Source organism: Amphiura filiformis, unplaced genomic scaffold (genome assembly GCF_039555335.1).
Source record: "Amphiura filiformis unplaced genomic scaffold, Afil_fr2py scaffold_593, whole genome shotgun sequence".
NCBI classification, from domain to species: domain Eukaryota; kingdom Metazoa; phylum Echinodermata; class Ophiuroidea; order Amphilepidida; family Amphiuridae; genus Amphiura; species Amphiura filiformis.
The window spans coordinates 201,460-229,382 of NW_027306057.1; the positions used below are offsets into that span (position 1 = coordinate 201,460).

General features: G+C 35.5%; 1 protein-coding gene and 1 non-coding gene across 2 annotated transcripts; one reads left to right on the top strand and one right to left on the bottom strand.

The window, feature by feature from the left end:
* The first annotated feature begins 3,500 nt into the window (after positions 1-3,500).
* Positions 3,501-3,574, top strand: Trnat-cgu (transfer RNA threonine (anticodon CGU)). Its single transcript has one exon. It is a non-coding gene; the product is annotated as a tRNA-Thr (tRNA).
* Positions 3,575-16,273: 12,699 nt separating this feature from the next.
* On the bottom strand, positions 16,274-21,848 carry LOC140145673 (uncharacterized). The gene is made up of 2 exons (XM_072167359.1): positions 18,996-21,848; positions 16,274-16,408 (listed from the first exon to the last, which is right to left on the bottom strand). Exons 1-2 carry the CDS (start codon positions 21,846-21,848, stop codon positions 16,274-16,276), a joined length of 2,988 nt encoding a protein of 995 aa, XP_072023460.1.
* Positions 21,849-27,923: the final 6,075 nt, after the last annotated feature.

The following is a 27,923-nucleotide window of genomic DNA, read 5'->3' on the forward strand; positions in this document are numbered from 1 at the left end:
AAACATAGTAAAATAACATCACCTACGATAGCCATTTGCCATTTTCCCATATGAATCAACAGCATCGCATACCCGCTTTCTTGAAAACAATGATTTGACGGGATAAGGTTAGATAGCGGCGAGTGATAATGTATTAAAGTTGTCCGCTTTCTTTCGATGTGCTTACACATTTCAAGGTTCAACTCCGTTACGGTGGAACGCAATCCGTCTCCAGATTTTCCAATAATATTCAACTAAATCCATAACTACTCACACCCAAGATGTTTTTAAAACAGTAGCGTAGCCAGCGGTGGGCAGGGTGGCAGAGTGCCCCCCTGACAAAAAAATCAGGAGGGCAAAGGAAAAGAAAAAGGGCAAGGAGCCCCTTTTCTTGCAAAATTCAGGGCCAAAATAGTGTAAAATACAAAAAATTTTCACATTGTAAGAATAAAGTCCTTTTCAGCCGGATAATGGGCGAAAATAGTGTAAAATACCATTTTAAAATACCAATAAGGCCTTTTTCAGGAAGCTCGAAGACATACAGTCTCTATGTATTGTATGATGCAACTGCAATTTTGTTCGTTTGTGCCCCCGAAATTTTATCTTGCCCACCCCTGACCATAAAAGCTGGCTACGCCCCTGGTTTAAAATGTCTCAGACGAGGATTAAAGTGGCGAATAGGGTTCGAATACGGTCAAGTTTAAACGACAAAATAATACTACGCGGGACTCTCAAATTATCTGAAATTCATTAAATAAATATCGTATGCACCATTATGGCTTTCGAATATGAAATTCGAAACGTGTCTACGTCAATTATGGGTAAGACGATCATCGTCGCGTTTGGTTGTTGTTCTACAAGGGGCGTTTTCTGACAATCAATATTTTTCTCATTTTTGTGAGGAATTACTGACTTGAGTCGAAGATGTATTCTACTTACTGAACAAATTTATTTTGATGCTAAAATAGGTCATGATGCTTGTGTAATGTGCGTGAGCAATAAATGAAAGTAAGGACATACAAAATGATAGATGGCCTAAACAGCAATGTCAGCAACATCATTTTTACAACCAATAAGGGCCGACCAAGCATCGATCGATCGATAGATCACATTATTGACTTTGGCTCCATTGCCTTAGTTCTAAAAATAATAATCTTATTGACCCATTTTCATTTTAAGTTCAAGCTTTTTATTTTCAATTCACATTAACCCATTTGAGTTCAAGCTTTTTTTAAAGATTTTGCTAAAAGATGTGAAGATATCCTAATCCTACTACGTTTTTACTGAACTGTATTGTGCGGTATACTTGAATATACACCACTTTTGACAAGCACAAAAACTGTCGCTAACGTTACCCAGACCTGGTTTGAGCAAAAAGTACGTTGTGGTTTTTCTGATCCATTGAGGCATCCATTACTCCGGTGTAAAGCTTTGCTAAAAGATTTTGTGAAAAGTTAAGAAACTAGTGTGCTTCAAAATGGCTGACCTTGAATATGGTTTAGATTATTATAGTCGAGGTCCATACAAAGCAGGGACTCAAGGCCACGAAAGGCATCACTGGGTTCATTGTTATTGTTATGTTAAAGCATTTCGTGTCAGAATGACTAGTTTACGTTAAATTAAACCACTCCTTTTACGTTATAGACATCTAAGAATATCAGATGTCAAGGTTATAAAAATGCCACCAGGATGAGTAGCAATAAAATTAAATCTTCAAGGCCATTGAAGATTTAAGGTACAAATGAGTTACCTGGAGAGCGTTCTGAAGGAAGGCAATGTAGCCTGAGGTCGATGGTTACATGACAAATTTAGATATTGCAGTCCAGTCACGGAATAAAATATAACGTTTGGCAAGGGAGTAAATTCTAGGTTTTCAAGCTCCATTGTTGTGTCAAATGTGCCCTGGAAAATAATGTCTATTCTATTTTGGCTAATGATATGATGAATTGAACAGTCTTTGCGGTACAATTTGCAAGGCAAGGCAAGGTAACATACAATGCAAGTCATCTTGAGGCAGTAATGCATTATAATGAACTTTGTTTTCCTTCAGCATACAAAAAAGAGTTTAACAAATTAGCACCTCACATATGAAATTAAATGTTGATAGAAAATGTCCTCCTTATTGCTGTAATTAGTTTAGCAAGTTTCATCATCGTTACTCTATCCTGAAATCTAGATGAGTTTCGATCTTTTATGCAAAGTAACTCAATTCCTATCATTGCTCTCTGCTACCATTACTGATAATAAAATTATGATAGACGATAGACAAATGATCGCAAAAGGTCTGTTTGAGGCGATGCAATGTATAAATTGAAAATATTGAAAAAATTGTTGAAAATATCAAAAGCCTATAACTATAATATCCTGGTGTTGCCCTCCAAACTCGGAGTGAAAATAATATTGAATTTATCAATATATGTGCCTAGTTTTTCTTAATGTGTAATGTTAACTGTGATCTACTTGTTTCCAATCCTTCTTGTTATACTTAAAAGATTGAAATAAGTAAGTGACAAGTTTCTTTAGATCAAGTCATCACAAAAGCATCAGGATTACTAAAAAGTCGTTCACTTGTATAATGATTTAGCCATTTGTTTGTGTTCGTCATCTCATTGATTTTCTTATTTCATTTGGAATTATCTTTACCATCTGTAAATATAGCACTCTCAATGTTAAGACAAAGGTTTATGGACACAGTAAAAGCTAATAATAATTGATCCAAACAGCAGTGCAAGCAACACAAATCCTCCGAATCTATGGAAGGATTTTCGCAGTCTTCGAAACAAAGTTAATGCTCAGGTATGGAGCAATATCAGGCATGTTGTTCCAGCTAAAAACAAAAGCGCTGATATTAATTGGATTGAAACTGACGCACCTGAGCTTACGAACACAAATCATATTGTTTCTGCTTTCAATAACTATTATGGTACTGTCTGACTAATATCGACGATCAAATACCTAATGTTTATTAGGATGACAATTATTTTGAAGCTCAAGAATATGAAATAAACTTTTACCTCAAATGTTTCGATTAAGAATATGTTTAATAACAATTAAAACTTAAAAGTTCACTTTCTGCTAATAAGCCAGCATGTTGTTGCAGCTAAAATCAAAAGCGCTGATAATATTTGGATTAAAACTGACACAGCTGAGCTTACGAACACAAATGATATAGTTTCTGCTCTCAATAACTATTACGGTACTGTCTGACTAGTATAGACAATCAAATCCCTAATGCTTATGAGGATGACGTATTTTGAAGCTTAAGTATATGAAATTAACTTTCACTTCAAATGTTTCGATTAATATGTTCAAAAACAATTAAAATTTAAAACATGATTGACGGGAATTATAAAAATAAACATTTTATTCACCAGGATACCACTGTTTTTCTATGTAATATTTCCTCACAGGGAGGATGGCAATTTATTTCTCGCATTTACGGCCCTAGCTACTATGGGCTAATTGCGGGGAGGAGATAAGTTTAAGTGACCGCTTATGGGTTCGACCAGCCTTATCATGAAGCTCCCGTGGCCGAGTGGTTAAGGCACAGGTCTCGTAAACCTGAGGTCCTGGGTTCGATTCCCAGACGGGATCACTTTTTCTATAATAATAATAATAATAATAATAATACTAATAATAATACTAATACTAATACTACTACTACTAATAATAATAATAATACTAATAATAATACTACTACTACTACTACTACTACTACTACTACTACTACTACTACTACTACTACTACTACTACTACTACTACTACTACTACTACTACTACTAATTAATAATAATAATAATAATAATAATCTAGAGCTTTTTTTTTAGATTTGAGATTTTTCTTATGAAATGTTCTGCTACGTATTTCTTTAAACAACAGCTAAATGGCTGCTTAATGTCCAAGTGCTGTAAGGGTCTGTAAAAGTGGTAATAGGATATCAACGACACAACATTATTTCAAGTAATAGATTGAACAGCTTAAAGGCATGTCATAACAACCGTTATATTGGTAAATCGAAGGTAAGCAAATTTCTCAATATTGTGTGACATGAAGGCTTTAAAGTAATTGCGTGTCAAGTATATCAAAAATGTGTGTCAGATGAAATACATCTTCCCATTCTGTCTCTTGTCAACCCATGTTACACAAATATCTTAGCGATATTGTCCAACACCTGTCTTTCATCGTTAATATCAAAGAACAGTCTGCTTTATATAACTCATACAGAGTTTCTTGTCATTCGATTGGCCAACTACTATTGATTAGTTCTGCTATTTTTTGCGGCCAGCTGCAAAAGGACTATTGCACTCCACGTCCGTGCAATAGTCATTTTCCATTACACGGACGCGGAGCTACCATAGCAACGCTGACAGACGCGCAAGGTTTCCACCTCAACTCGCCAATTATGCTTCTGAAATTAATATGCATTTAGATATCTTTTGATTTATTTTGTAATTTATAAAATTATGTGGAAGCAAGGAAACTTACTTATTAGTTTGATAAAACAAATAATGAACGTTTTTATAACGAACTGTTCCATTCAACTTGGTAATGCCTCGTTGGAACAGTCCATAATTCGCCTCATGAAAATATTCTTATCATAGAACTCATAAAACATTCAATATATTTGTATACCATCCAATGTGAGTGAGTCTGTCGGTGAAATATTGCGGGGCACCCACTTCGAAAGTTTATGTTTAAGTTTATCTGCTATAGATTTTCATGTTTTTACATCAAAAAATAAGCATACGCGTACGCAGAATTGAGTGAAAAGTGCGCTTGGGAAGATTGTTTTGGTAAAAAGTGGACCTAAACCATCTAAACTTTTTAGACTTTTTGAACGCCTTAATACAAACAAATGAACCTTCCTGTCAATTTTTATCTGACTTTTGGACTTTCTTTTGTGACAAATAGCAACACGGAGACCTTCGTGATTTCGGGGTTGTTGGTTTTTTTTTTGGGGGGCAGTTAACCCGCATCCGTCCTGCTCCTGCGTAAGCACGGTAAGTGCCTGAAATCCAGTAACAACAATATTTTATTCTACTTATTAGGACTTTGATACATTATCTGCATTATATGCTCTAGACAGTTCCTTTTAACACACCCAATATTTGTACATTAACCGGTAAAGCGGCACCTAAGGACAGTTTCATACTGTTACTTAACCGCATTATATTAAAGCTTTCCACACAGCCGAATAAAGTTAGTTATAATGACACATGATGACATTATGGTTAATCCCAGCTGTCAGTTTAGGTCAGGAATCTTAAAAGTGTAATGCTTCACTTTATGCTTTAATGAAATAAACAGTATAGTGTTCGATTCAGTGCGTATTTCTTATTCAGTTTCTTGCAAAACATTTAATTAGATTTTGTTCAAATTTAAAAACCTGCACAATATTGAAAATGAAAGCTTGCATGTAAGATAATGCTCGGTACTTCTTTTTTCATTAATGTTGATATTAAGGTTGCATAAAGAATTCCAGCTAGCTTAAAAAAAAAATTCTCACAAACATTAATATTTTTGGAAAATTTCCCAGATATTGTAATGCAAAGTTTAAATCTTTTAAAACTTCAACATTAATGGTGCATTGTATAAAAAAATCCCCGTAAAGCTGTAAGCACTTGATCATTGTTATTCTTCGCTCAAATGTTCTTTGGAAAGTTAAAATAAAATAACAGTTTTGCATATAACCTAAAGAATTAAAGTTGAAAAGCCTCCAATTGTAGAAATCAATCAACAAACTGTTATTCATCTTCAGTGAAAGGAAATAATATAACACCGTCGGATTATAAAAAGATAATGTGGACTAAATTTTATGAAATATACAAACTTTAGGAAGCGGTGAGTGAGTATGAAAAGGCGCCTGTTGATCAAACTTGGAATGAACTGCATTGATGCGCGCATTATGTAATCGTTAATTTCTTCGCAGCCAGTCAACCAAATCCAATTATTCTTTTGTATGTGATGCACAATAAATAGCCTATGCGCTACATTTAAAAAATTTTGATACTGATATCTATTTCTCGACCTATGTTCAATTTTATTCACTTGGTAATTTTTATGGGACACCCTGTATATACGCCTTCAGGGTTAAATACACAAACTTTTAGACTTTTTACAGTAACAGCTGCCATATTTTGTAATTCCACTGTGTTGAATAAGTAATTTACTATTTACCAAAGATGTAAATTCATTGGCTACATGCAATACATTTCCATAAAATATTACGGCTTTTCAAGTAATAATATATCCCGATCTGTTGATCTGGCACAGTGTTTCGATAAAGTACAATAAAGTTCGATGGCAATCCAATTATCATATAATTCTTGACGCTTTACAATGTTGGAGCCAATGAGGGTAAATATGTTTCTGTGTCTGATTGTTAGGATGAAGCTGTACGAGGGTAAAGCCTCGACTTTTAGGATTATCGGAGGTCAAAACAGACCGTCTTGTGTGTTTGGGGGATACTTAGTACCAAATCATGTATTGTATATTGAGTAATATTAGAAGTACGTAAAAGTATTACACAGTATTAGGGCCTCGTAGTTTTTACATTTTTCATAACTTTCAGCCTCATTCCGCCTGTTTTCCTTGACGAGGAAAAAAGTACTTTGAAGGAGGAAGGAGGTATACTGCAGCAGAGTTATCTGCATAACTCGAGTTACATAATGGAAGCCGTAGGGCGGCTTTTTCTCCTGTCATATGCATGGAAACATGCTTGCTCGTCCGTAAAAAGTATCGCCCCATCTCGCTTAATCAATCAACTTGATCAGTCACCCAGTGATGTTAACTATCGGCTTCAATTTGAAATCAATTTGTAATAGAACTTGACTATGACCAGGAAGCTGAGTATAAGTAACATTTTCTGGTTTTATGACTTTGTCTGAAACACGAATTAAAAGGAAAAAAGGTATACCATGTCAGAATATCATTTCAGATAATTTTAGCCTTGCACTACTGAATATTATTATAATAATAAAGATGCGTATCAATGTGCCTGTATATTAGAGACATTGCGATTTCCAAACGTAGACATCGGACGTACGTTGATCTATTCAAAACCACTCTCCTGTATCGCAGCGAGGTCACGTATTTAGCTATTTTTGAAGATATTCCACGTGCAAAATCGACGTAGATACATCGTTGAAAATGCACAAAATGTGTCCATTTCACAATATGTTAAAGACAGTCAAAGATAATGAACATACGAAGGAAAGTCTAATATTATTATGATCCATTTTGTTTGTAACAAATCATTATAATAAAGGTACAGCGATGTGCTAAAAATGGACTAAATTTAAACGCAATATTCATACGCAGAGATTGCCCATTGAAATGTGTGTGATACTTTGCGTACAAAAAATGACATTGCGATATCCCATTTTGGATTCCAACGTAGAATAAAACGCGAAGGCTACGTTGAAATATGCTGATTTTACCTCATGTCTAAGTCCATGCAACGCGCCCAATTTTCAGGACGAAAGAGTCTCATTTTGAAAGTAAAGTCATGATGTATGGATGTAGTGATATTTAATCTACCAAAATATATGTTTTTGGGCAACTATAATATTTGGGGAGCACAAAAAAACCAGTTAAGTATAATCAGCATGTAGGTCAAAATTTTAGTCAAAATCAAAAGCGGCCTGTTTGAATTAGGCAGCGACTCAGCTTACTGTTATTTTTTCAATCACTATGCCCTCTATCGACCTAGATTAGATTAGATCAAATATTATAGTCTTTATTCTAGCTGACTCGTTCTCCTTCGTAACGAATGAGCACAATCCAGTTTGGAACCGAGACTAGCAATATTTAACACCGTATTAACGTACGTTCCACGTGCTGCGTTTGGAAATCGCAATGTCTCTAATATCGTTACAATCAGTAATGTATCTAGCTCTTGATACGGTAACAGTAATTAAACTGGACTGGAATGTTAATTGAACTGGAATCAGGCTTATTATACTGCTGGTAGATACAAAATATCTATTGTATCGATTAATGTTCGCATCTTGAATACTCATTTTAAGGGGTAATTGCTTATCCGCACATAAAATAGCTTAGTTTTGTAGTATACGAAATCAGATATTCATTAAACGGAAGGACGGTGCTTTCAATCAGAAGAAAAATGCCAGTAATAATTCTTTTAAAGGGTTTTTTCTGTTCATCCTCAGTAGCCAATTTGGTTTTGGCGAAGAAAAGGAAAAAAGGAAGAAAAGATGAAGAGAAAAGTGGTTTCAATTACAAAAACTACCCTGTCTGTAATATGTGTTTATGGTACGGAAAAACCTAAATCTTTTATGAAACTTCGTGTATATCTTCAATACAAAAGGCCAGAATTGTCATATGATTGTTTCTGGAGGACATTCATACACACAGAAATTTTTTTACACAGGTTATGTAAAAAATATACATAACATTAGGTAGCATATGAACTCCCAAACAAATAGGTATTTTTTACATAACCATGAATTATGTAAAAATAACATAGCAGATAAGTAAAAAAATACTATGGCTATTAAGTAAAATATTTACATAACTTTTATGTAGAATCTTTTTACTTCGGCTATTAGGTATTTTACTACATAATTGTTATGTATTTTTTACACAACTTATGTAAAACATACATAACATTTATGTAGCATATGAACCCCATAACAAATAGGTATTTTTCACACAACCTTGAATTTGTAAAAAAAACATACCAGTTAAGCAAAAAAATACTTCATTATTAGGTAGGATTGGGGCTTTCTTTCTTTCTTTCTTTCTGTTTTATTTTATGCTGAAACATAATTCATGATAGATTTGAAGTCATCAGATCTTGGTCAGCTGTCAGATTCGTTCAACAATACAATTTCATGCATGAAATATTTTATTTTGTTTTTGTTTTCCTTTTTATCAGTTCAACCCGCTATCTAGTGAATGTTCAATGTAATTTGTAAAGCATTTCTCTCTCGCATGTATTACATGTACGATACAATGCTATAATAATACACTAAGCCACTGAAATGCTTCAAGCCTAATTCCCATATTTGGTACTGTAGGACTACCTACCAAAGTCATTTCAATGCATTATCACGTCTACCGTCACCGTATTACATCGCTATCTATCTCAACACACATAATTTATTGCTATACCAATAAGGCGCAGTATACAGTACGTACAGTATCGTAGGGGAGAGCGGGGAGTGTTCGCCCTAGGGGCAGGTCCGCCCACCCCTTGTTTCTCAGCACTACGGATATCGGGGAATTTAGCGATGGCAAAAATAGGTGACATAGTTCATTATAAACTCCTCATATTAGCTACGCGACATATAGGGACGTGTTCATCGAACTGCAGCCAAAACAAAAATATTACACCAAAACGTAATTTTTTCTTGCATTAATAATGTTGTATTATCATTGATACATAAATACAGATGGTTTTAATGGAAATCTGTATTGGGAATATATGGGATTTGTCAACGATTTAATGCAGTTATAAACTCCTTATTCGATTTGTATTTTGCATACCCTGAAGAAAATACAAAAATGTGCACAAGGGGCACGTTCACCCTTTTGAGGATGGGGCATGTTCGCCCTATATCTTCCCCGGGCGGACTTACCCCAAACTGGAGGGCGGACCTGCCCCATCAGCGTATTATGCAAAATATTTATAATTATACCATTAAACAAGGTAAAAGTACTGAAAAGCGTGTTTTTTTAAAGTTATGTGGTATCAGTATTACTCATACCACCGTTTATGTCCTAATCCATAATCTCCCCGAAGTTGTAAACATGATACGTTTAAGCTCACTTTGGACCCCTACATTTTACCCTGACCCGACCCCTGCAACAAATTTAGTGACTCCCCAGAAGAGAATGAATGCCCTGTATACTCTTGCTAAATGTTTTTTTTGCATTAATAATGTTGTATTATCATTGATACATAAATACAGATGGTTTTAATGGAAATCTGTATTGGGAATATATGGGATTTGTCAACGATTTAATGCAGTTATAAACTCCTTATTCGATTTGTATTTTGCATACCCTGAAGAAAATACAAAAATGTGCACAAGGGGCACGTTCACCCTTTTTAGGATGGGGCATGTTCGCCCTATATCTTCCCCGGGCGGACTTACCCCAAACTGGAGGGCGGACCTGCCCCATCAGCGTATTATGCAAAATATTTATAATTATACCATTAAACAAGGTAAAAGTACTGAAAAGCGTGTTTTTTTAAAGTTATGTGGTATCAGTATTACTCATACCACCGTTTATGTCCTAATCCATAATCTCCCCGAAGTTGTAAACATGATACGTTTAAGCTCACTTTGGACCCCTACATTTTACCCTGACCCGACCCCTGCAACAAATTTAGTGACTCCCCAGAAGAGAATGAATGCCCTGTATACTCTTGCTAAATGTTTGCATTTAATATGTTATTGTTATGCAATGTTTAAACCTTTTTTGTGATTAGGGTGAACTTACCCCACCATATGGGCGAACCTGCCCCAATATGGGGCAAGTTCGCCACTTTGTAAAACTTTTTTGTTTGCTCTATCCTGTTGCTATTGTAAGGCCTACAGTTCTGGGATTGTGGCCATATATAGCTAAGACATAGGGCTTTCACATGGGCTAATCAAGTCATCCCTAACCTTAAAATTGACATCACTAGGCTGGTCAGAAAAATATAGGGCGAACACTCCTCGCTCTCCCCTACTGTAATGAATGTCGTAGCACGTAATCATGATCGCGGCAATACGTACGCTGCAATGTCAATTCCAATGTTGATAAATCTAGTAAATGAACCCATAAATAGACATTTTAAATGTCTCAAAGATATCCATACATGAGCTTATCGAACGAATCTCCAGTTTGGTTCCAACTTATGTCTTCGAAACCTACCTATTTGAATGATGTTTCAGGAGGCATGCGCCACACGATCACATACACGTCGTGTCCGCCATGATTGCTTTTGATTTCGGTCGGCGCTATATTCTTACCTGAAATAGGTAAAAACTACATAAACTCGGCAAAATATCTGGCCAATGTATGTTTTGCCTTTCGAATAGGTGCATTTTAAAATTACATAACAACTGGTAAAACATTTTGATGAAATGTTACTTAACCTGTGTAAAAAATTGTCGAAATTATACACAACATCATTATACTTGGTATTTTTTTACATAATGAAGGTCCGATTTTTCTGTGTGTACGGTATTTAGAATGCAATTTGGCGTGGCTGATGTGCTCTCTGTACCCACAAATATAATGTGCAAAGGTGGGTGACCAAGCCCTTAAAGTACCCATTTTGTTTAAATAAATCTTGCAGGGAGGCCTCCATGTTTCTCGCAACCCTTCGAGATTTTTAATTTATTTAAATAAACTTGTCTGCTGCTAAGAATCACCAGAAGCCACAAAAATGGCTGTGATATGATTTTGCGTCCTTAAGGGCTGGGGTATGAGCGACCTTGAAGTTCCGGTATCTGGAGAGGGGAAGCAATGAGTTACCCCAGATCACAGCGGCAGGTAGTGACTGGGCCGCCGAGTGCTAATATATATTTATTTTGGAAGGTTCGTGTTTGTTTTAAATTTTGGGGCGTTTTTCCAAAATTTGATATTTTTGGTCATATTTCAAAAAAAGCGACATGCCAAAGACAACTCTTTGGGCACATAGTTTGTTATTGTTATTGCAGTTCTTTTCCACATACCTACGTTAACATTCGATTGGGTGATTTACTAATATTATATATTTTATGACTGCAATTTGGCGTTTTCAATGCGTTTTACACGTATCATGAAATTAACGCAAATATCTAGTCACGCTGCTTTTAGAATTTTTACCTGATCGTCGGCTTTTGCAGGCAACAGAATGCAGATTGGCTCACGATTGATGTCGTATTCCTCTATGTGGTTCACTCATTGATAAAATGAGTTTGCATTCCTTGTAACAACACACACATTGCCGTCTGGAAACCGGGTCTGGTACTGATTTTGGGACAGCCAATAGACTTCAGCGCCGTATCAAATCTCATAAAAACCACACGACTGACGACTATGTGTTTATGTTTCCCGCACGAAAGCTTGTGTCTACATCTATTACTATACTTCTTTGGAAACGTTGACCTTTGACCATTCTTTGTATAACGCCCTGATATGACCTTGATATGTTCGCTTGATTGGGTACGTTATAGCATCCATTTCATTGAGGTGTTAGGACTTGGTCAGTAGATAATACTTGCAGGGATACAATAGTTTAACATGGTGTGTGAGCATGGTGAAAGACTCATTATTGATTAGGCGCGGACATATTAAAGGCACAGGTTCTTTGCGTGTATAGCAGAAAATTATAATAGAATGTGTGAATAGAATGTTTGGAATTTTGCAACTAAAATACTAACTGCATTCTGCATTATGTATTTATTTATTTATTTAGGCCTATGCCTATTTATTTATTTACTGACTTATTTATTTATTTTATTTATTTGGTATATTAGTTAGTAGGCCTAGTTAGTAATATTCCATGATAGGCCTACGTCGGTTTATTATTGATTGTTGATAACTTGACAACTTGATTGATTGATCGATTCATAGTCATTTCACATTATATTCCTAGTTTATAGGCCAATTTGAATAACATCGTACATTAGATAAATAGACCTATCAGTATTGATTTATTCTATTCAGCAATATCAAGGATTACTATCAAACTTCTCATAGCTGATTGTCAGTTGGCTCAGTGGTAACGCAGTAGGTTTTACAACACCGAGGTCCCGGGTTCGATTCCACCTCTGCCTATTTTTTGCAAGGCTGAGAAAAAATGAAATTTCTGGACTGCAAACTTATTTGGCGCGCGATCTGAGCTGGTCCTTTTCTGGTGGCTGTGTCTGTTACAGGCACACTCCCTCTGCATCCAAACCAGGTTCACGCTCATTACACCTCCCTTAAGGGTACACGATGTATTGTTGGTCGAAGCAGTCAAACAAAAATCGATTTTCATTATCTTAATCAATATATTCTTGAAAAATAAGACTTTGATGTTTTGTAATAGTTCATCCTACAAATCATAATATTTTGAAAACTTGATTTATTGTTGTTAATGAGTTATGTACGTTTTACAAAATTGTTGTTGTTTCAGCCCTCTTTACAACAGAACTCAAGAACCACAGGTACAAAACTATATCTGTGATATTTGAATTCTTCGTAATGAAATGATCAATGCAATTGTTGCTGCTTAAGCTTACTACAAAAGCTCACTTCTAACCGTAAAATCATGTTCTTCGTCCTTTCTTTTAATAACTTGTATTCCATTAATTCCAACTTTCCCTTAAGCACACTGTGGTACATCTCTGATCCGCAATTATACAGAAGTTAAACTAGTTGCATTTTTATCGTATGTTCCAATTTCAAATCCCAATAAAAATGAATATTTCATGTATATCATATCAGCTTATGTCAAAATTGCATTATATTTCATCGCGTAAAAGTTAATTTGAAAATCAATTTCAGGATTCGTACTTATATGTCAAATGTAGCACGATTTTTAAGCCTTGTTTGATCCACTTTCCTCTGCTTACACAGTCAACGAAAGAAAATGATTTATATTTCAATTTCACTTGTAGCATACCGTACTCAATCCCAATATCCCGACCGGGATTAGTAGCAGGGAGTGACAATATGAATGTGAAAACATTTTTAGCAGTGTCGTATATATTGTGATAATTATATTGAAACTGACTTTTAATCTCCCATGTGGCCCGTGATACATCTGAACCCGTCATATACAAGACAAAAACTAATTGTTGTTATCATCTAAAAACAAATCGCAATAACGATTTTTTAATTAATGAATTGAAACATGGCACTGGAATGAATATTACTTTTTCAGGCTATTTTGAGTTTTGAAGTAAAATACCGCGGACATCCAAGGATCATTGTAACAGCGTTGATATTTTATCCATTGTAAACACTCTAGAGTTCATATTTGACCGGCGCATCTTACCAACGCGGTCGACTCATAGCCAAAGAAAATGAGGTGGACACATCAGCCTCCAGCACGAAACTTACCTTACCTTACTTTACCTTACCTTACCTTACCTTACCTTACCTTACCTTACCTTACCTTACCTTACCTTACCTTACCTTACCTTACCTTACTTACCTTACCTTACCTTACCGTACCGTACCGTACCTTATCTTGTCTTGTCCTATCTTTATCTTATATTATCTTATCTTATCTTATCTTATCTTATCTTATCTTATCTTATCTTATCTGACATTACCTTATCTTACCTTACCTTACCTTACCTTACCTTACCTTACCTTACCTTACCTTACCTTACCTTACCTTATAATATACTGCAAAAGATGAAAATAGGCTTCGATGGTGACCGTGACAGTGCTGATGTTGTACCAAAGAACTATTTCTTGGTGACACTCTTCATAGCTTTTCACTTGTCCAGCATGCTGCCTTATCACCACGGATCGACCGTTGTAATGATGCTTAAAGCCATAATATACGATCTTGTAATATGAAATTGTTTAATATTTTACAAATCTAACTTTTTGGCATAATAACGTTGACACATGTCCCAAGCGAAATTATGTGTTACGTTTTAAAAAATTAAGCAAACAAAGTCACCTTCACAATATGAAATTACAGTGGCGTGTTCATCATAAAAAGGGTGAAATATGACTCCGAAGGTGACAGCTCTGTCTGGTAGTCTACCAATGAATAACTAATCAGATAGTATCATATTAAACTTCACCAGTAAAATGTATGTATCTGTTTTGTAAAGTTGAATTTATACTCCACCGCTGAGCCACGAGCGATTGGTATTTGACCAATGAGTTTGAGCGCTTTTCCCAACGCTACAAAAAGCGCTCAAAAACCAATCAGCGGTGTAGTATGAATTCTTGCGAAATCTGGAAGATATCACAGACATAGTTTTGAGTTAAAGTGCTTTTAATACATACCATAAAAAATTACACATTTTTAAAATTGGCCTTTGAGAGGCATTGGCTGTGATACCCGCAGTGTTGAAGTTATCAAAGCACGGTGACAGGTGCTTGACTGCTTGTGAAATGAGAAGGGATAAAAAGAAATAAGATAATCTTTTCACAGCAATATGATTAATCCTACAAGCGTACTAGGAATATATTAAATATAAATATGGCAAATTATATAAGAGGATATTCAAATAAAACCACTAGAAGTTCTACAAAGTACGGTATTTTATTTCATAAGCTTTCACTTGTTATACTGTAACGCGCGGTAAAATGAGAGGGGATGGAGAAATTTGATAATCTTGCCACAACAATACAATTTCATTTATTATACTGTAAACGTGTGCTTCAATAGTCTTAACAATTTCGTAACTGTCTTGTAAACGTGTATAAGTGCAAAAGCTTAATTTCAGATGGGTGACGTTCACAAAATGCCCACACACAAATCGCAAACGCAAAATCGGATTCAATTGAAATTTTGGGAATAAGGTTTTTTCGTGGATATCTACTGAAAAATGTCACAAAAGGAGGATGCTAGAATCACAAAATACTCCTTTAACACATCATCTGACATCTTAATAAGAGGTCACGAAGGGAACGTGATTTGGACCAAAATAACTAACTCTACAAGTGTACTGTTAAAAAAATATTACAACATTTAGGTGTGCTCCTATCTGGTCAAAAACAAAAAGGACGGCGCACTGTAAAATTGTGGTTTTTACATGGGAAGTCAACCTTCTAATTTAAATAGTTAATATCTTTTCACTGTGAAAGTACCATGTATGAGAAAATTGTGCTTTCAATTACGTACATTGTTTCTCCATTGAAACTGTGTTATGGAGAATTAGTGGTATTGAACCTAATGTTTCTATGTATAGATTTCTTCTTCATTAGCGTAGGAATTATTCAAACAAAAAACAATTAAACTTATAACAAAAAGCTTTCATCGTATTCATTTTATTTCAATTAGACACAGACTATACATTAAGAAACTGAATAACAACATCGATAAGAATAAGTTAATTTAATAATTATTTAGTTATTAATGAATTATTTTGAACCTTCTCCTATTCAATACATAAGTTTATCAACTTGTTTTCTGAAAGCAAATCAGTAGCGTAGCCAGGATTTGAGTGTGAGGGGACACAAATGTTCGTCCCTATATAATAGTGAGTCATATAATATGCCTTTTTTAAAGCATTCGAATAAATAATCATTATTTCCATTTCTAAAGACATATAATTTTATATTTTTGAAAAAGAAATGAATCTTTCAAACAGTTCCTTGTTCTGAAAGTTATTATACTTAGTTCTCTGGGTTGATGGGATAAACACAATTTAATCTTTCCCCCGAGCAGCGTTTATGTGCGCTGGCTGCTTTGGGATAGATTAACATTTGTTCAGTTCCTTGTTCTGTAACCGTTTCTATTTGATTTCCGCTCTGGAAAAAACGTGCATAATCACATAATCAAATACTACAGACAGAACCCAGTGTAAAATTTAATGTCATACATAAAGTGGATGAAATAAAGATTAACTTTGCAAACACCTTTCAAAAATCGTTAGATTTAGTTTCGTTGCTTCACATTTTCGGAGAAGAAACCCCTTGTTAGTCCCGTAAGTATTAATGTTTCTATTAAAGATAATTTCCAAATTCAAAAGAAGCCATGATGCACCTGTATCTAGCATTGAAACATTTTTTTATATACAAAGACAGATTTTCTTAACATGTATCAATCAATATTGACTTCACTTTATTAATAGTGATGAGCAACTTTTACAGCATCAACATCTTCTCACAAGTTGCAAAACGTTTTATCAAAAATTCCTCTAGGTAACGTTTCCAGATAAAAGTTTTGCAACACTAGGATGTTCTTCGACATCGTAAAAGTGAAAGAATGAATGTAATCTTCAATCTGTCCGTATCAAGATTAAATAAATTTCATTACAGCTTATAAGTTGAATGTCACAAAAAACATCCTTTTTTTGCGAAACTCATTTCACAAAACAACCAAATATAATATCACCTACGACAGGAATCTGACATTTTCCCATATGAATCAGCACTAGCAGCATGGTATATCTTCCTTCTTGAAAACAATTAGACGGGAGGTGAGTTTGCGATGAATACAAATGTATAAAGTTGTCTGCTTTCTTTTGATGTGTTTACACAATTCAAGGTTGAACTCCATTACGATGGTGAGAAATCCTTCTCCAGATTGTCCAATTATTGTCAATGCACACATAATCACACCCACCTTCTTATAATGTGTTCAAAATATTTTAGACGAGAATTAAAATGGCGAATGGGTTCGAATGCGGTCAAGTTTAAACGAGAAAATAATGCATATGGGCATCTCAAACTATATAAACTTCATTAAATAAATTCTCGGGAAAAAAACTACCGTATGCACCATCATGACTTTTGAATGTGAAATTAAAAACTTGTCTACGTCATGTCTGTGTAACACGGTCATTGTCTCGTCTGGTCGCTGTTGTAGAACGGGCGTGTCCTGAATATCGTCAGCCTGCTACACTAGTTGCCTAAGTCATTTTTTGTAATTTTAAGTACTAAGAACAGAATGTGAGTTAAAGAATGCATCAGTTTCGTAATCAAAATTGATTATTTCGGATTATTCCCTTTCATTTGTATCAGTATTATTTGTTCTTGTGCAAATATTGGAGAAGCAAGCATGCTTGAACCATTTTTTGTACTTTGTTCTCAAAATTACAAAAAAGTGATTTAGGCAATTAGCGTAGCAGGATGACGATATAATTTTCTATCTCACCTAGTGAGTGAGAAAGGAATTGTCTTATATTGTGAGGAAGTGTTCTCTTAAAGATGTACTTATTCTATGCAATAGATTGATTACTCAGAATTAATGGTAAAAATTATATCGAACAATACATAACAAGTGTGCGTTTAGTGGCATCCTCATCCTCTGCTTCTCATACTTTTGTCATATAATTAAAAATGTTCCGCACTATTCTATAAAAGAAAATATTATTCTGTATCATGTTTACATGTATTTTTAATGGATGAAAAAAACTGAACTGAACTGAAAGATCTTACAGTAGACAATAAAGTCAGCAACGTCAATTAATTCTTGATCGATCGACCCAACAAACAAATTTGACTCCAACGCCTTAGTTTTCCAATCTTGTTGATCAATTTGAGTTCAAGCTTTTGTCTAATTCTCATTGGCCTATTTGAGGTCGGGCTTTGTCATGAAAAACAGTGACCACCAGAGGTCCTGGGTTCAATTCCCGGGCTGGATCATTTTTCCTATTTCCTTTTTTAATCATTGCTCGACTGCGAAACTGATAAAATTGCATCATAGTCAGGCTTTGTTTTTAAACACTTTACAGAAAGATTTTAAAATACCTTATTATGCTGAACTTTTTTCAATATTATTATAAATGCTTAGTTTTATTTATAATTTTGAATTACCTAAGTTACCTAATGTTGCTATTGATCCACTGTGTAAAGAATTAAAAGAATTACGGGTCACACTAACATCAATTGTCGAGAGAGCAGTATGTGACTTACTACGTGATTCGCTTCCTTCTGAATACTTTTGTGTCTTGTTCAGCCGATCACTAATGTTTGATGCTAAAGTATACATAAATGGGTTAATTGATGAATTTATTGGTAATATAAAAGCTACAGTCCATGCATAAACCTCCGGTGAAACGGTCAAGACACCACTTTGGACAAGCACACAGACTGTCGCTAAAGGAACCCAGCAAAAGAAATCCGTGAACACGAGTGCAAAACTTTTCACTGTCATTCGTAGCTCTGTTTCAAGAGTACGATTACGACGTGCTGCTTTTGCTGTTTTTCGCACTGCGAGAAGGATGTGAATATAACAAAATGGCACCAATAGGAAACAACATAAGTTTAACCCAATAAAAACTACGATAGAAAAATAGGTCGCTAACTCGTAGCTTTTTATAGTTGATATCGGAAAAGAAATATTGGCGGTTATATTTTCATTCTCTAGATCAACACCTCTGATGAAGTATACATAGTTTGAGCTGTAATCAATATTAGCTCGAAATTCGGTTATGGCAAGTTCCACCGAATCTGTTTCAATGGTCGTTATTGGTCTTTTAACCATCGGGATCCCAACACAGACTTCAGATACTTCAAACACATCACGGACAAAGCTGGATAAGATCAGAGGAACAATACTGAGAAGCAGGGTAACCAGCCAAAGAACAATTGCACATTGTTGAGCAGATCTTAAATTCAAGCGTCGGGCGCTGAAAGGGTATTTTACTCCTAGAAATCGATCAACGCTTATCATAGTGATGAAGAAGACAGATGCTTCGCTTGAGAGGAGTGAAAGAACTCCAGCAATTTTACAAGGAATCCCGAATCGCCATCGATTAGAATAAGAAGGAAAAAAGTCCCCAAAGTAAAAGTCAGCTGCAGCTAAGAAAATCATATTTATGCCCATCAGAAAATCAGAAATTGCAAGATGTGATATGAGTATATTTTGAACGAACATGTCTCCTTTACGACGTGTGTAAAAGGCAAATCCGTTAAATAGTACAGCAGATATACCAAGACACCACATTGAAATGCGAAGCGTTACTTCCGGTAACATGCGCTTACAAGTTAAATAAGCTGGGCGAGGATTTTTGGACACGCAACTGTGTTCGTTCATGAAACAACAGGTGGCGAATTCGTCTACTAAGACGTTTGTAGTTTCTACACCTAGAAATGAATCAGTTTGAACAAGAAACAGGTTATTGTTTCTCAGGTCCAGTGTTTCTAGATGTAATGAAAAATCCAGGACCCCAGCGTCAAGCTTTGCCAAATGATTTTGTGATAAGTTAAGAAAACTAGTGCGCTTTAATCCGTTAAATGTCTGCCCTTGAAGATGTGATATATTATTATAGTCGAGGTCCATACGAAGCAGAGACTCAAGACCATGAAAGGCATCACTGGGTACATTTGTTAAAGCATTTCGTGACAATATCAGAGTAACTAGTTTACTTTGAAACAGAAATAACCCACTCTGCACATGTTTTAGAAGATTGTTGCTCATATCTAAGAATATCAGGCTACCAAGGTTATCAAAAATGCCATCAGGAAGAGCAGCAATAAAATTAGAAGAGATTGAAAGGTATTCCAAATCTTCAAGGCCAATAAAGGTTTTAGATACAAATGACACAAGTTTATTGTTACTGATGTCAAGAATGCGTAACCTGGAGAGCGTCTTGAATGAAGGCACTAGAGGTAGGTTGTTATGTGAAAGATTTAGGTATTGAAGCACCGTCACGGAATGAAATATAAAGTTTGGCAAACTCTCTAGGGAATTATAACTTAATTCTAGGTTTTCAAGCCCTATTGTTGTGTCAAATGTTCCCGGGTAAATAACTTCTATTCGATTTTGGCTTAAAAATATTGTTCGTACATAATATGATGAATTAAACAGAGTCTGTGGTACAGTTGATAAGTTGTTAATATCCAGCCGGATTATGTCTAAGTTGAAGCAATTTGAAAGGATGTCTGTTTCAAATGCTATAAGGTCATTGTCTACCAGGTCAAGCATCTTTAGATTGTCAAGAGAGAGGATTGAGTCTGGTAAGTACGACAGCCTATTGAAACCTAAATCCAGTACAGTCACGTTTTGTAATGACATGAATATTGCATTTGGCAATGTTACAAGTCTATTATTGTTAAGCTTCAACGTAAGTAGGTTGAAAAGATTATCAAAAATGCCTCTAGGTAACGTTTCCAGATAATTATGACCCAAATCTAGGTGTTCTAAGTCAATTTGCGAATCTAATAAACCTTCGGGAAGCATTTCAAGACTTGTGTTTCTCAAGCCAATTTGACGAAGCATGTGTAGCGGCTGAAAGACACGTGCCGGTATTCTCAATATAGGATTATTGTGCATAAGCAACTGAGAAACGTTAGCATTCCAGAACGTCTTTTCTTCTATAGAAACTAAATAGTTATCACTCAAATCTATTAGCAAATAATAATCCATTCTGTTTCTGGCGTAATCGTATTTTTGCTTCAGATGTTCAATATCAAACATTCCTTCATAAATGTTACTAATTTGATTGAAATTTAAATCAATTCTCTCAAGGCTTTTACAAAAATAAAATAACTTTACCGGTAGAGTGGTAAGAAAATTATTACCCAGCAATACCATACGTAACGCGTGTAAAGATTTAAAGATATTTGGGGGCAGTTGCGTCAACTGATTGGACTGTAAGTTCAGCACTACAAGCGAGTGTTGTGAAATAAATGTATCTTCGTGTAATTCCGCCAACAGATTAAAACTTAAATTGAGTAGTTGTAACGAAGCTAAAGAGTCAAATAAGCCTGGAGTCAGAAGTGTCAGGAAGTTGTCACTTAAGTCAAGATTATATAATGACATTGATTCAAATAGGTCATCGGGTAGAGTGCCAAGATAGTTCCGTTGTAATTTCAGCGATGTAACTTGAGATATACTGTTGAAAGCATTATTTGTAATGCCACTTAATCCAGTATCAGCAAACGATATTCCCCCGTTATAATCCGCATAAATGATTAGAGAAGTTGTAATCTTATCGATACAGGTTTCTATCCATTCCTTATCTTCAAGTTGACACGTGCATTGTGGAGAGCAATGTAAACTGTCCGAATAGTACAATCCTTCAACATCCCCAAACACGTCCAATTCTGGCGCACCATACGCTACCTTATCATACTCAGCAGCCGCACATTTAGGGATATTCTCAAACCTGAGTGACTCGTTGTAATCTTGGCATGTCATATTTGCAATTATATCAAGCTGTATCTCCACATCGGCATTTTCGAAATAAAATTCAAGGTCGTTACCATATAGAAATGCGATACATGAAGCTTGTCTTGTCATTGTAAATGCAAGATAATGTTTGATCTGACAGTCAGTACTTGGCAAGTTTTTATTATCAATATACATGTAAGTGAATTCGTCTTCAAAGAATGAAGTTAAAATAATAGATATATTCCTCTTTGTCTCGACTGCGAACTGACATCGATTGTTTCCTGAGCCGGTTTTTACACGAATGTTTGCAGGGAATGTAGAAATGGTTGTATTCATACAATGAGTTGTGAATGTTTCAAACCCTGATGAAAAACACCAGAGTGATGTCGTTAGTAAAATATAACATGCGAGGTAACACATCTTGAGGCAGTGATGCCTAATGAGATTTCCTTCAGCGTACCGAAGAGTTTTTCAAATTAGTACATTACATGTGAACTTTAACTGTTGATAGCAAATGCACTGCTTATTACTGTAAATCATTATGAGCTTTCGTTGCAAAGAGCTTTTCTGTATCCTTTAATTTTCTCTGAGGCATACATCGTTGCACTTAGCAAACAGGCTGCCTAATGTTTTGATTCCAATAGCGTCTGTAAAAGGTATGATAAAAGAGATCGCTGAAACGAGCAAGACAGCATTATTTCAAGTTATTGATAGACCAGCTTTAAAGACAGCTCGTAACTCCAATAGTAGCCAATAAAGGATAAGCGAATTGTCTCAACTATGCGACATCAAGGCGGAAACGAAATTGCCTATCAAATATACAACGAGTGTGTGTGTCAGATATCTTGCCCTCCTGTCGCTGTCAACTCATGTTACAAAACGTATCTTAGCGATATTACCTGTTCTTGGCTATCAAAGTTAAATATCAATGCACCTTTTGCGGCATCCAAGGTGAATGAGTCAGTTCAGACGGAGTGAAGTATTGCAAGACACCCAATTAAGAAGTTCATCCGCAAGTTTATCTGCAACAGAAACAAAAGGAGAACACTAAATTAATGTACGCAAACATACTTAATGCGATTACTCATCAAAAATTGGGTTATTCCATTTAAAATCCACACTAACCCTGTGGAAGATTTTGGAAATATCTTCCACAGAGGGAGTATAAATTTCAAATGGAATTAACACATTAGCAGATCCATTTGAACATAATCAGGTTGAGGGTATATGAAATTCAAACAGAGCTGCCTAATGTGCTCATTCCATTTGAAATTCATACTCCCCCTGTGGTAGATATTTCTAAAATCTTCCATAGAGGTAGTGTGGGTTTTCAAAGGAATAGCCCAATGCAGTAACAAAATGTAAGTGTCTATATATTTCATTGCACCTTTATTACGACTTTGATGCATTGCCTCGAAGGTATATCTCTAGACAGTACCTTTTAACAAACCCAATATGGTACATTAACCGGCAAAGCGGCACCTCAGGACAGTTTCCTATCCGTACTTAACCGCGTTATAAGCATTCCACGCCTTCGAAGAAAGTTAGTTACAATGACACATTATAACATTATGGTCAATCCCGGCTGTCTGTTTAGATCAGGAAGTTTCTGCAAGAAATGCTTCGGTATGCTTTAATAAAAAAGGAATATCTTCGAAATATATAACATAGCCAATCATTAGTAGTTATTAGTGTTTTGGACATATTGGCGCTTCATGCGTCATCAATGATGTTACGAGAGAATATTCTTGCATGATTACGGCATACTTAAAGGTCCTTAACCCCGATCGACAGCCTCATCCCCCCATTTTTCTCATTGTTAATGCGTTTTTGGTATTATAGATCATATTTTTCTCATTACCATTCTGAAATTTAATGCTCTAAATCCATGTATTTCAGACGAAAACATTGTGACAAAATAATCCATTTGTGTTACCAAATTGGGAATTATGGGTACAAATACGTCAAGAACCAGAAGTTTGACTTGAACATGTAGTGAATTATACTCCGTGCCATTGATAGTTCAATCTTATAAGCGCTAGACTTACAAGCATGAGCTCCCGGGTTCAATTCCCGGTGTGGCGAGTTAGATTTTTCTTTTCTTTCTATCCATTTTAACCAATGTTTACTTTCATGTAAAAATGTACTTAATGCACTGGAAAATATATTTTGTGTCCTTTTTTCCTGAAAAAAAAATGCACTCGAACGGCACACATTCATGACAGTATAATCCGAACTCCTCTATAGGTCGAGTGTGTGGCTATGAGGGGAAAATGTCTGAAAATTCCGGATTTCCGGAACTTGTATGCATAGAAAAAGACTGGATATCCGAACTCCTCTACAGGTTGAGCGCGGCACTATGGAGGGAAAATGTTTGAAAAGTCTGGATTTCCGGAGCTTGGATTGACAGAAAAAGTCTGGATATCCGAACTCCTCTATAGGTCCAGCGCGGCCCTATCGAGGGAAAATGTATGAAAAGTCCGGATTTCCGGAGCTTTGATGGACAGAAAAAGTTTGGATATCCGAACTCCTCTGTTTGAAAAGAATGGATTTCCGGAGCTTGGATGGATGGAAAAAGTCTGGATATCCGAACTCCTCTATAGGTCCAGCGCGGCCCTATCGAGGGAAAATGTATGAAAAGTCCGGATTTCCGGAGCTTTGATGGACAGAAAAAGTTTGGATATCCGAACTCCTCTGTTTGAAAAGAATGGATTTCCGGAGCTTGGATGGATAGAAAAAGTCTGGATATCCGAACTCCTCTATAGGGGGTGTGCGCTTATTTTCTGGAATAGCCCATTGTGAGATGTCGGACCAGAATGCAATTCACGCATACCAACGCTTGCTAATTGTGCTGATTATTCACCTTTAGGCGGAAAATGTTCTCGTTTTCTCACATTTGACATTGTATGTAAGTTTGAAGATACTGCATATCCTAAACCAATAGGGTTACACCTCCCCCTTTAAGGCCAATTCATACTGCATATTCGACATTCAATACCGAATCAAAATGTAGTATGAATGTGCCTTTTTGTTTCGCTTTGTAACATAATATAGATAACATATTTTGCTGCTGAAATCCAAATGGTGTGATTGATTTAATTACACCGTTCACTTGGCATATAAATACAATGCCGCTTTTCAAATATACAAATAAAAATAAGTTTGTTTAACTTGTTTGCTAATTGGAGCACACTTTCATAGATTGCAATTTATTAAAGTATCACACTTGATGAAGCATGGCTTATATATAAGAATGAAAGCAAGAAAGAAAAAGAAAGAAAGAAAAAAGAAAGAACGAAAGAAAAAGTAAGTAAGTAAGTAAGTAAGTAAGTAAGTAAGTAAGTAAGTAGAAAGAAAGAATGAATGAATGAATGAATGAATGAATGAATGAATGAATTAAAGAAAGGAAGAAAGAGAAAGGAAGGAAGGAAGGAGGGAAGGAATGAAAGAAAATAGAAAGAAAGAAGGAAAGAAAGGAAGAAAGAAAGAACGATAGAAAGAAAAGAATGAAAGAAAGAAAGAAAGAAAGAAAGAAAGAAAGAAAGAAAGAAAGAAAGAAAGAAAGAAAGAAAGAAAGAAAGAAAGAAAAAGAAAGAAAGAAAGAAAGAAAGAAAGAAAGAAAGAAAGAAAGAACGAACGAAAGAAAGAAAGAAAGAAAGAAAAAAAGAAAGAAAGAAAGAAAGAAAGAAAGAAAGAAAGAAAGAAGAAAGAAAGAAAGAAAGAAAGAAAGAAAGAAAGAAAGAAAGAAAGAAAAGAAAAGAAAAGAAAAGAAAAGAAAAGAAAAGAAAAGAAAAGAAAAGAAAAGAAAAGAAAAAAAGAAAGAAAGAAAGAATTATATTTGGACATTAAAGAACAAATACCCGAATGAAATACGAGAACGTATTGCTTTTTATCATCATGTTGCATGCCATTTTCCAGATAATTGGTCCATTTAAAGATAACATGAGACAAATGAGAAACAAAACTGACACTCCAGACACGAAGGAGCGGTAATTTGAAAATAGGAGTAGGCGAGATAAACTTAACAAGTCAATTTACATTATGTAAGCGTTCGATGAAAATGTCGGAGACGAATGCAGTCACCGAGGAACTATCGCAGTGTTTCATCATATTAATCAAATGGACCAATTGCTTGACATTTTCTTATGCTATTCACCGCAACTTCAGTCGCACTTTATATGTTTTGTGATCATCTGTTATCTTTACAACATTATGCAATCAGTTCCTATCAGTAGCGTGTGAAGACCTGAGCGCAAGAAGACCGTAAGTCTACTTGGCCATCAACTTGATTGTATACACTAAAGCGCTTTATAGTTTCGTATAGTTTGATAATGTTTAATGCATGTTCAGGGGCCAAAACAAATCTTTCAGAACCTTTCATGATGTTTTAACCCTGGAACATGTATTAAACATTATAAAACCCTAAGAAACTATACTTAACTTTAGTGTATACATGTTGAGGGGCCAAGTGGACTTTCGGTCTTCTTGCGCTCAGGTCTTGATGACCTTGTTTGACCTTTTAGACATGAAAACGCGCTTTCATGTCTGTGTTAGGTTATAAGCAAGAACATAACTCGCACAACTGAACGACTGTATTAGGTAGTACTCAAGTTTCTAAACTTATGGTGATTTAGAACATGAGTGTCCTACGGGATTATTCTTTTTATTAATGTTTCGACAAAATACAGCAGCAATATTGCCGAAGCGCGTTCCACTGCGGTAAAGTTTTCTACAGCGACAAATGCCAAGAAAACAAAGACAGATAAACTATCAGTTGAATGGAAAATTGCTGCCGAAAACCAAACTCAAAACGATGAACAAAAAAAATCCGACTATTTCTAAATGTAAAGCACATGTGCCCTTTGTGTAAAACTAGCGACAGTGGCGACATACAATGAATTTCAATTTCAATCCAAATCGTTTTCTACTGATGAAATATCCCGATATGCCAATCTAGACACAGTGTTGTTATCAAATGTAATAAAGTTCGATAAAATTGAATCCAATTTGTTGTAAAAGTTTTTAAGCTTTTTAAGTTGCGACTATAATGCGAAACGATTATTAAAGGTATTACTCTGATTGTGTACTTGACCAGAATGAACTGTTGTTTAAAATAAGGGTTTGAGGCGGTCATCTTGACATGTCCATTAATATAATATGGAAGCATCCGCTAAAGACCAGAGGGCCGCAATTTTTCCCGTCACAAACGTGGAAACGTAATAATGCTTGCACGTCCAATAAAATATAATCGCATCTCGCTTAATAAATCAACTCGGTCAGTAACCCGAATGATGTCAAAAGTTATCGGCCTCAATTTTCATAGTCAGGAAAAATTATCTGGCTTCACGTTGTTGTCTGAAGACATGAATTAAAAGAAAACGTGCTATTCCATTTAAAATCCACAATACCCCTGTGGAAGATTTTGGAAATATTATCCACAGTGGGAGTATACGTTCTGAATAGAATAGACAATTGGGTAACTTCCATTTGAAATAGTCACTCCAGTTGTGGATAATATAGTTAAAGCCATAATACAGGGGTAGTATAGGTTTCAAAATGATTAACCATAACCAATTACATTTGAAAAACATACTCCCCCTGTGGAAGATAATTCAAAATTCGTCCACAGTGGTAGTGTAGATTTTAAATGGAATAGCCAAATGCAGTATAATTTGGTTCACCTCAAGTTTGGTAGTGACGTCAATGCTCTTTCGCGTTTTCGCCGCAAGCGTGCTGACAACCCGCCCCTGTGCGCGTGCGTGTACACTCAGGGCGTTTAACTTTACGCGCGCGATTTGATACTGCGGCGAGCGAAATAAGCACCTATGTCGCTACCGAATTTGAGATGAACCACAGTATAGTAATGCCGTGTCAGAATTTTAACTTTGGATCAGCGCGTCCTAGTAGTAATAGCTGTACTCACTATAGCTGACTAAAACAGGTGTTTCTGTATATTTTACTGTCACCATATATTATTGTTACCGTAAGTGATGTCTCTAATAGCGATTAATTGAAATTGAACTGGAATCATGCTTACTTTGCTGCCGGCTACAGTTACTTAAAATAATAACCTAGGGTATCGATTGTATGCATCTACAATATTTGTAAGGCGTAAATTTATTTAGAAAGTAAGAAAAGAATGTTCCTTTGTCAGCACAGTGATAGGAATTAGATAAACAAATCTAGGTGAACTGCAGGGCATAT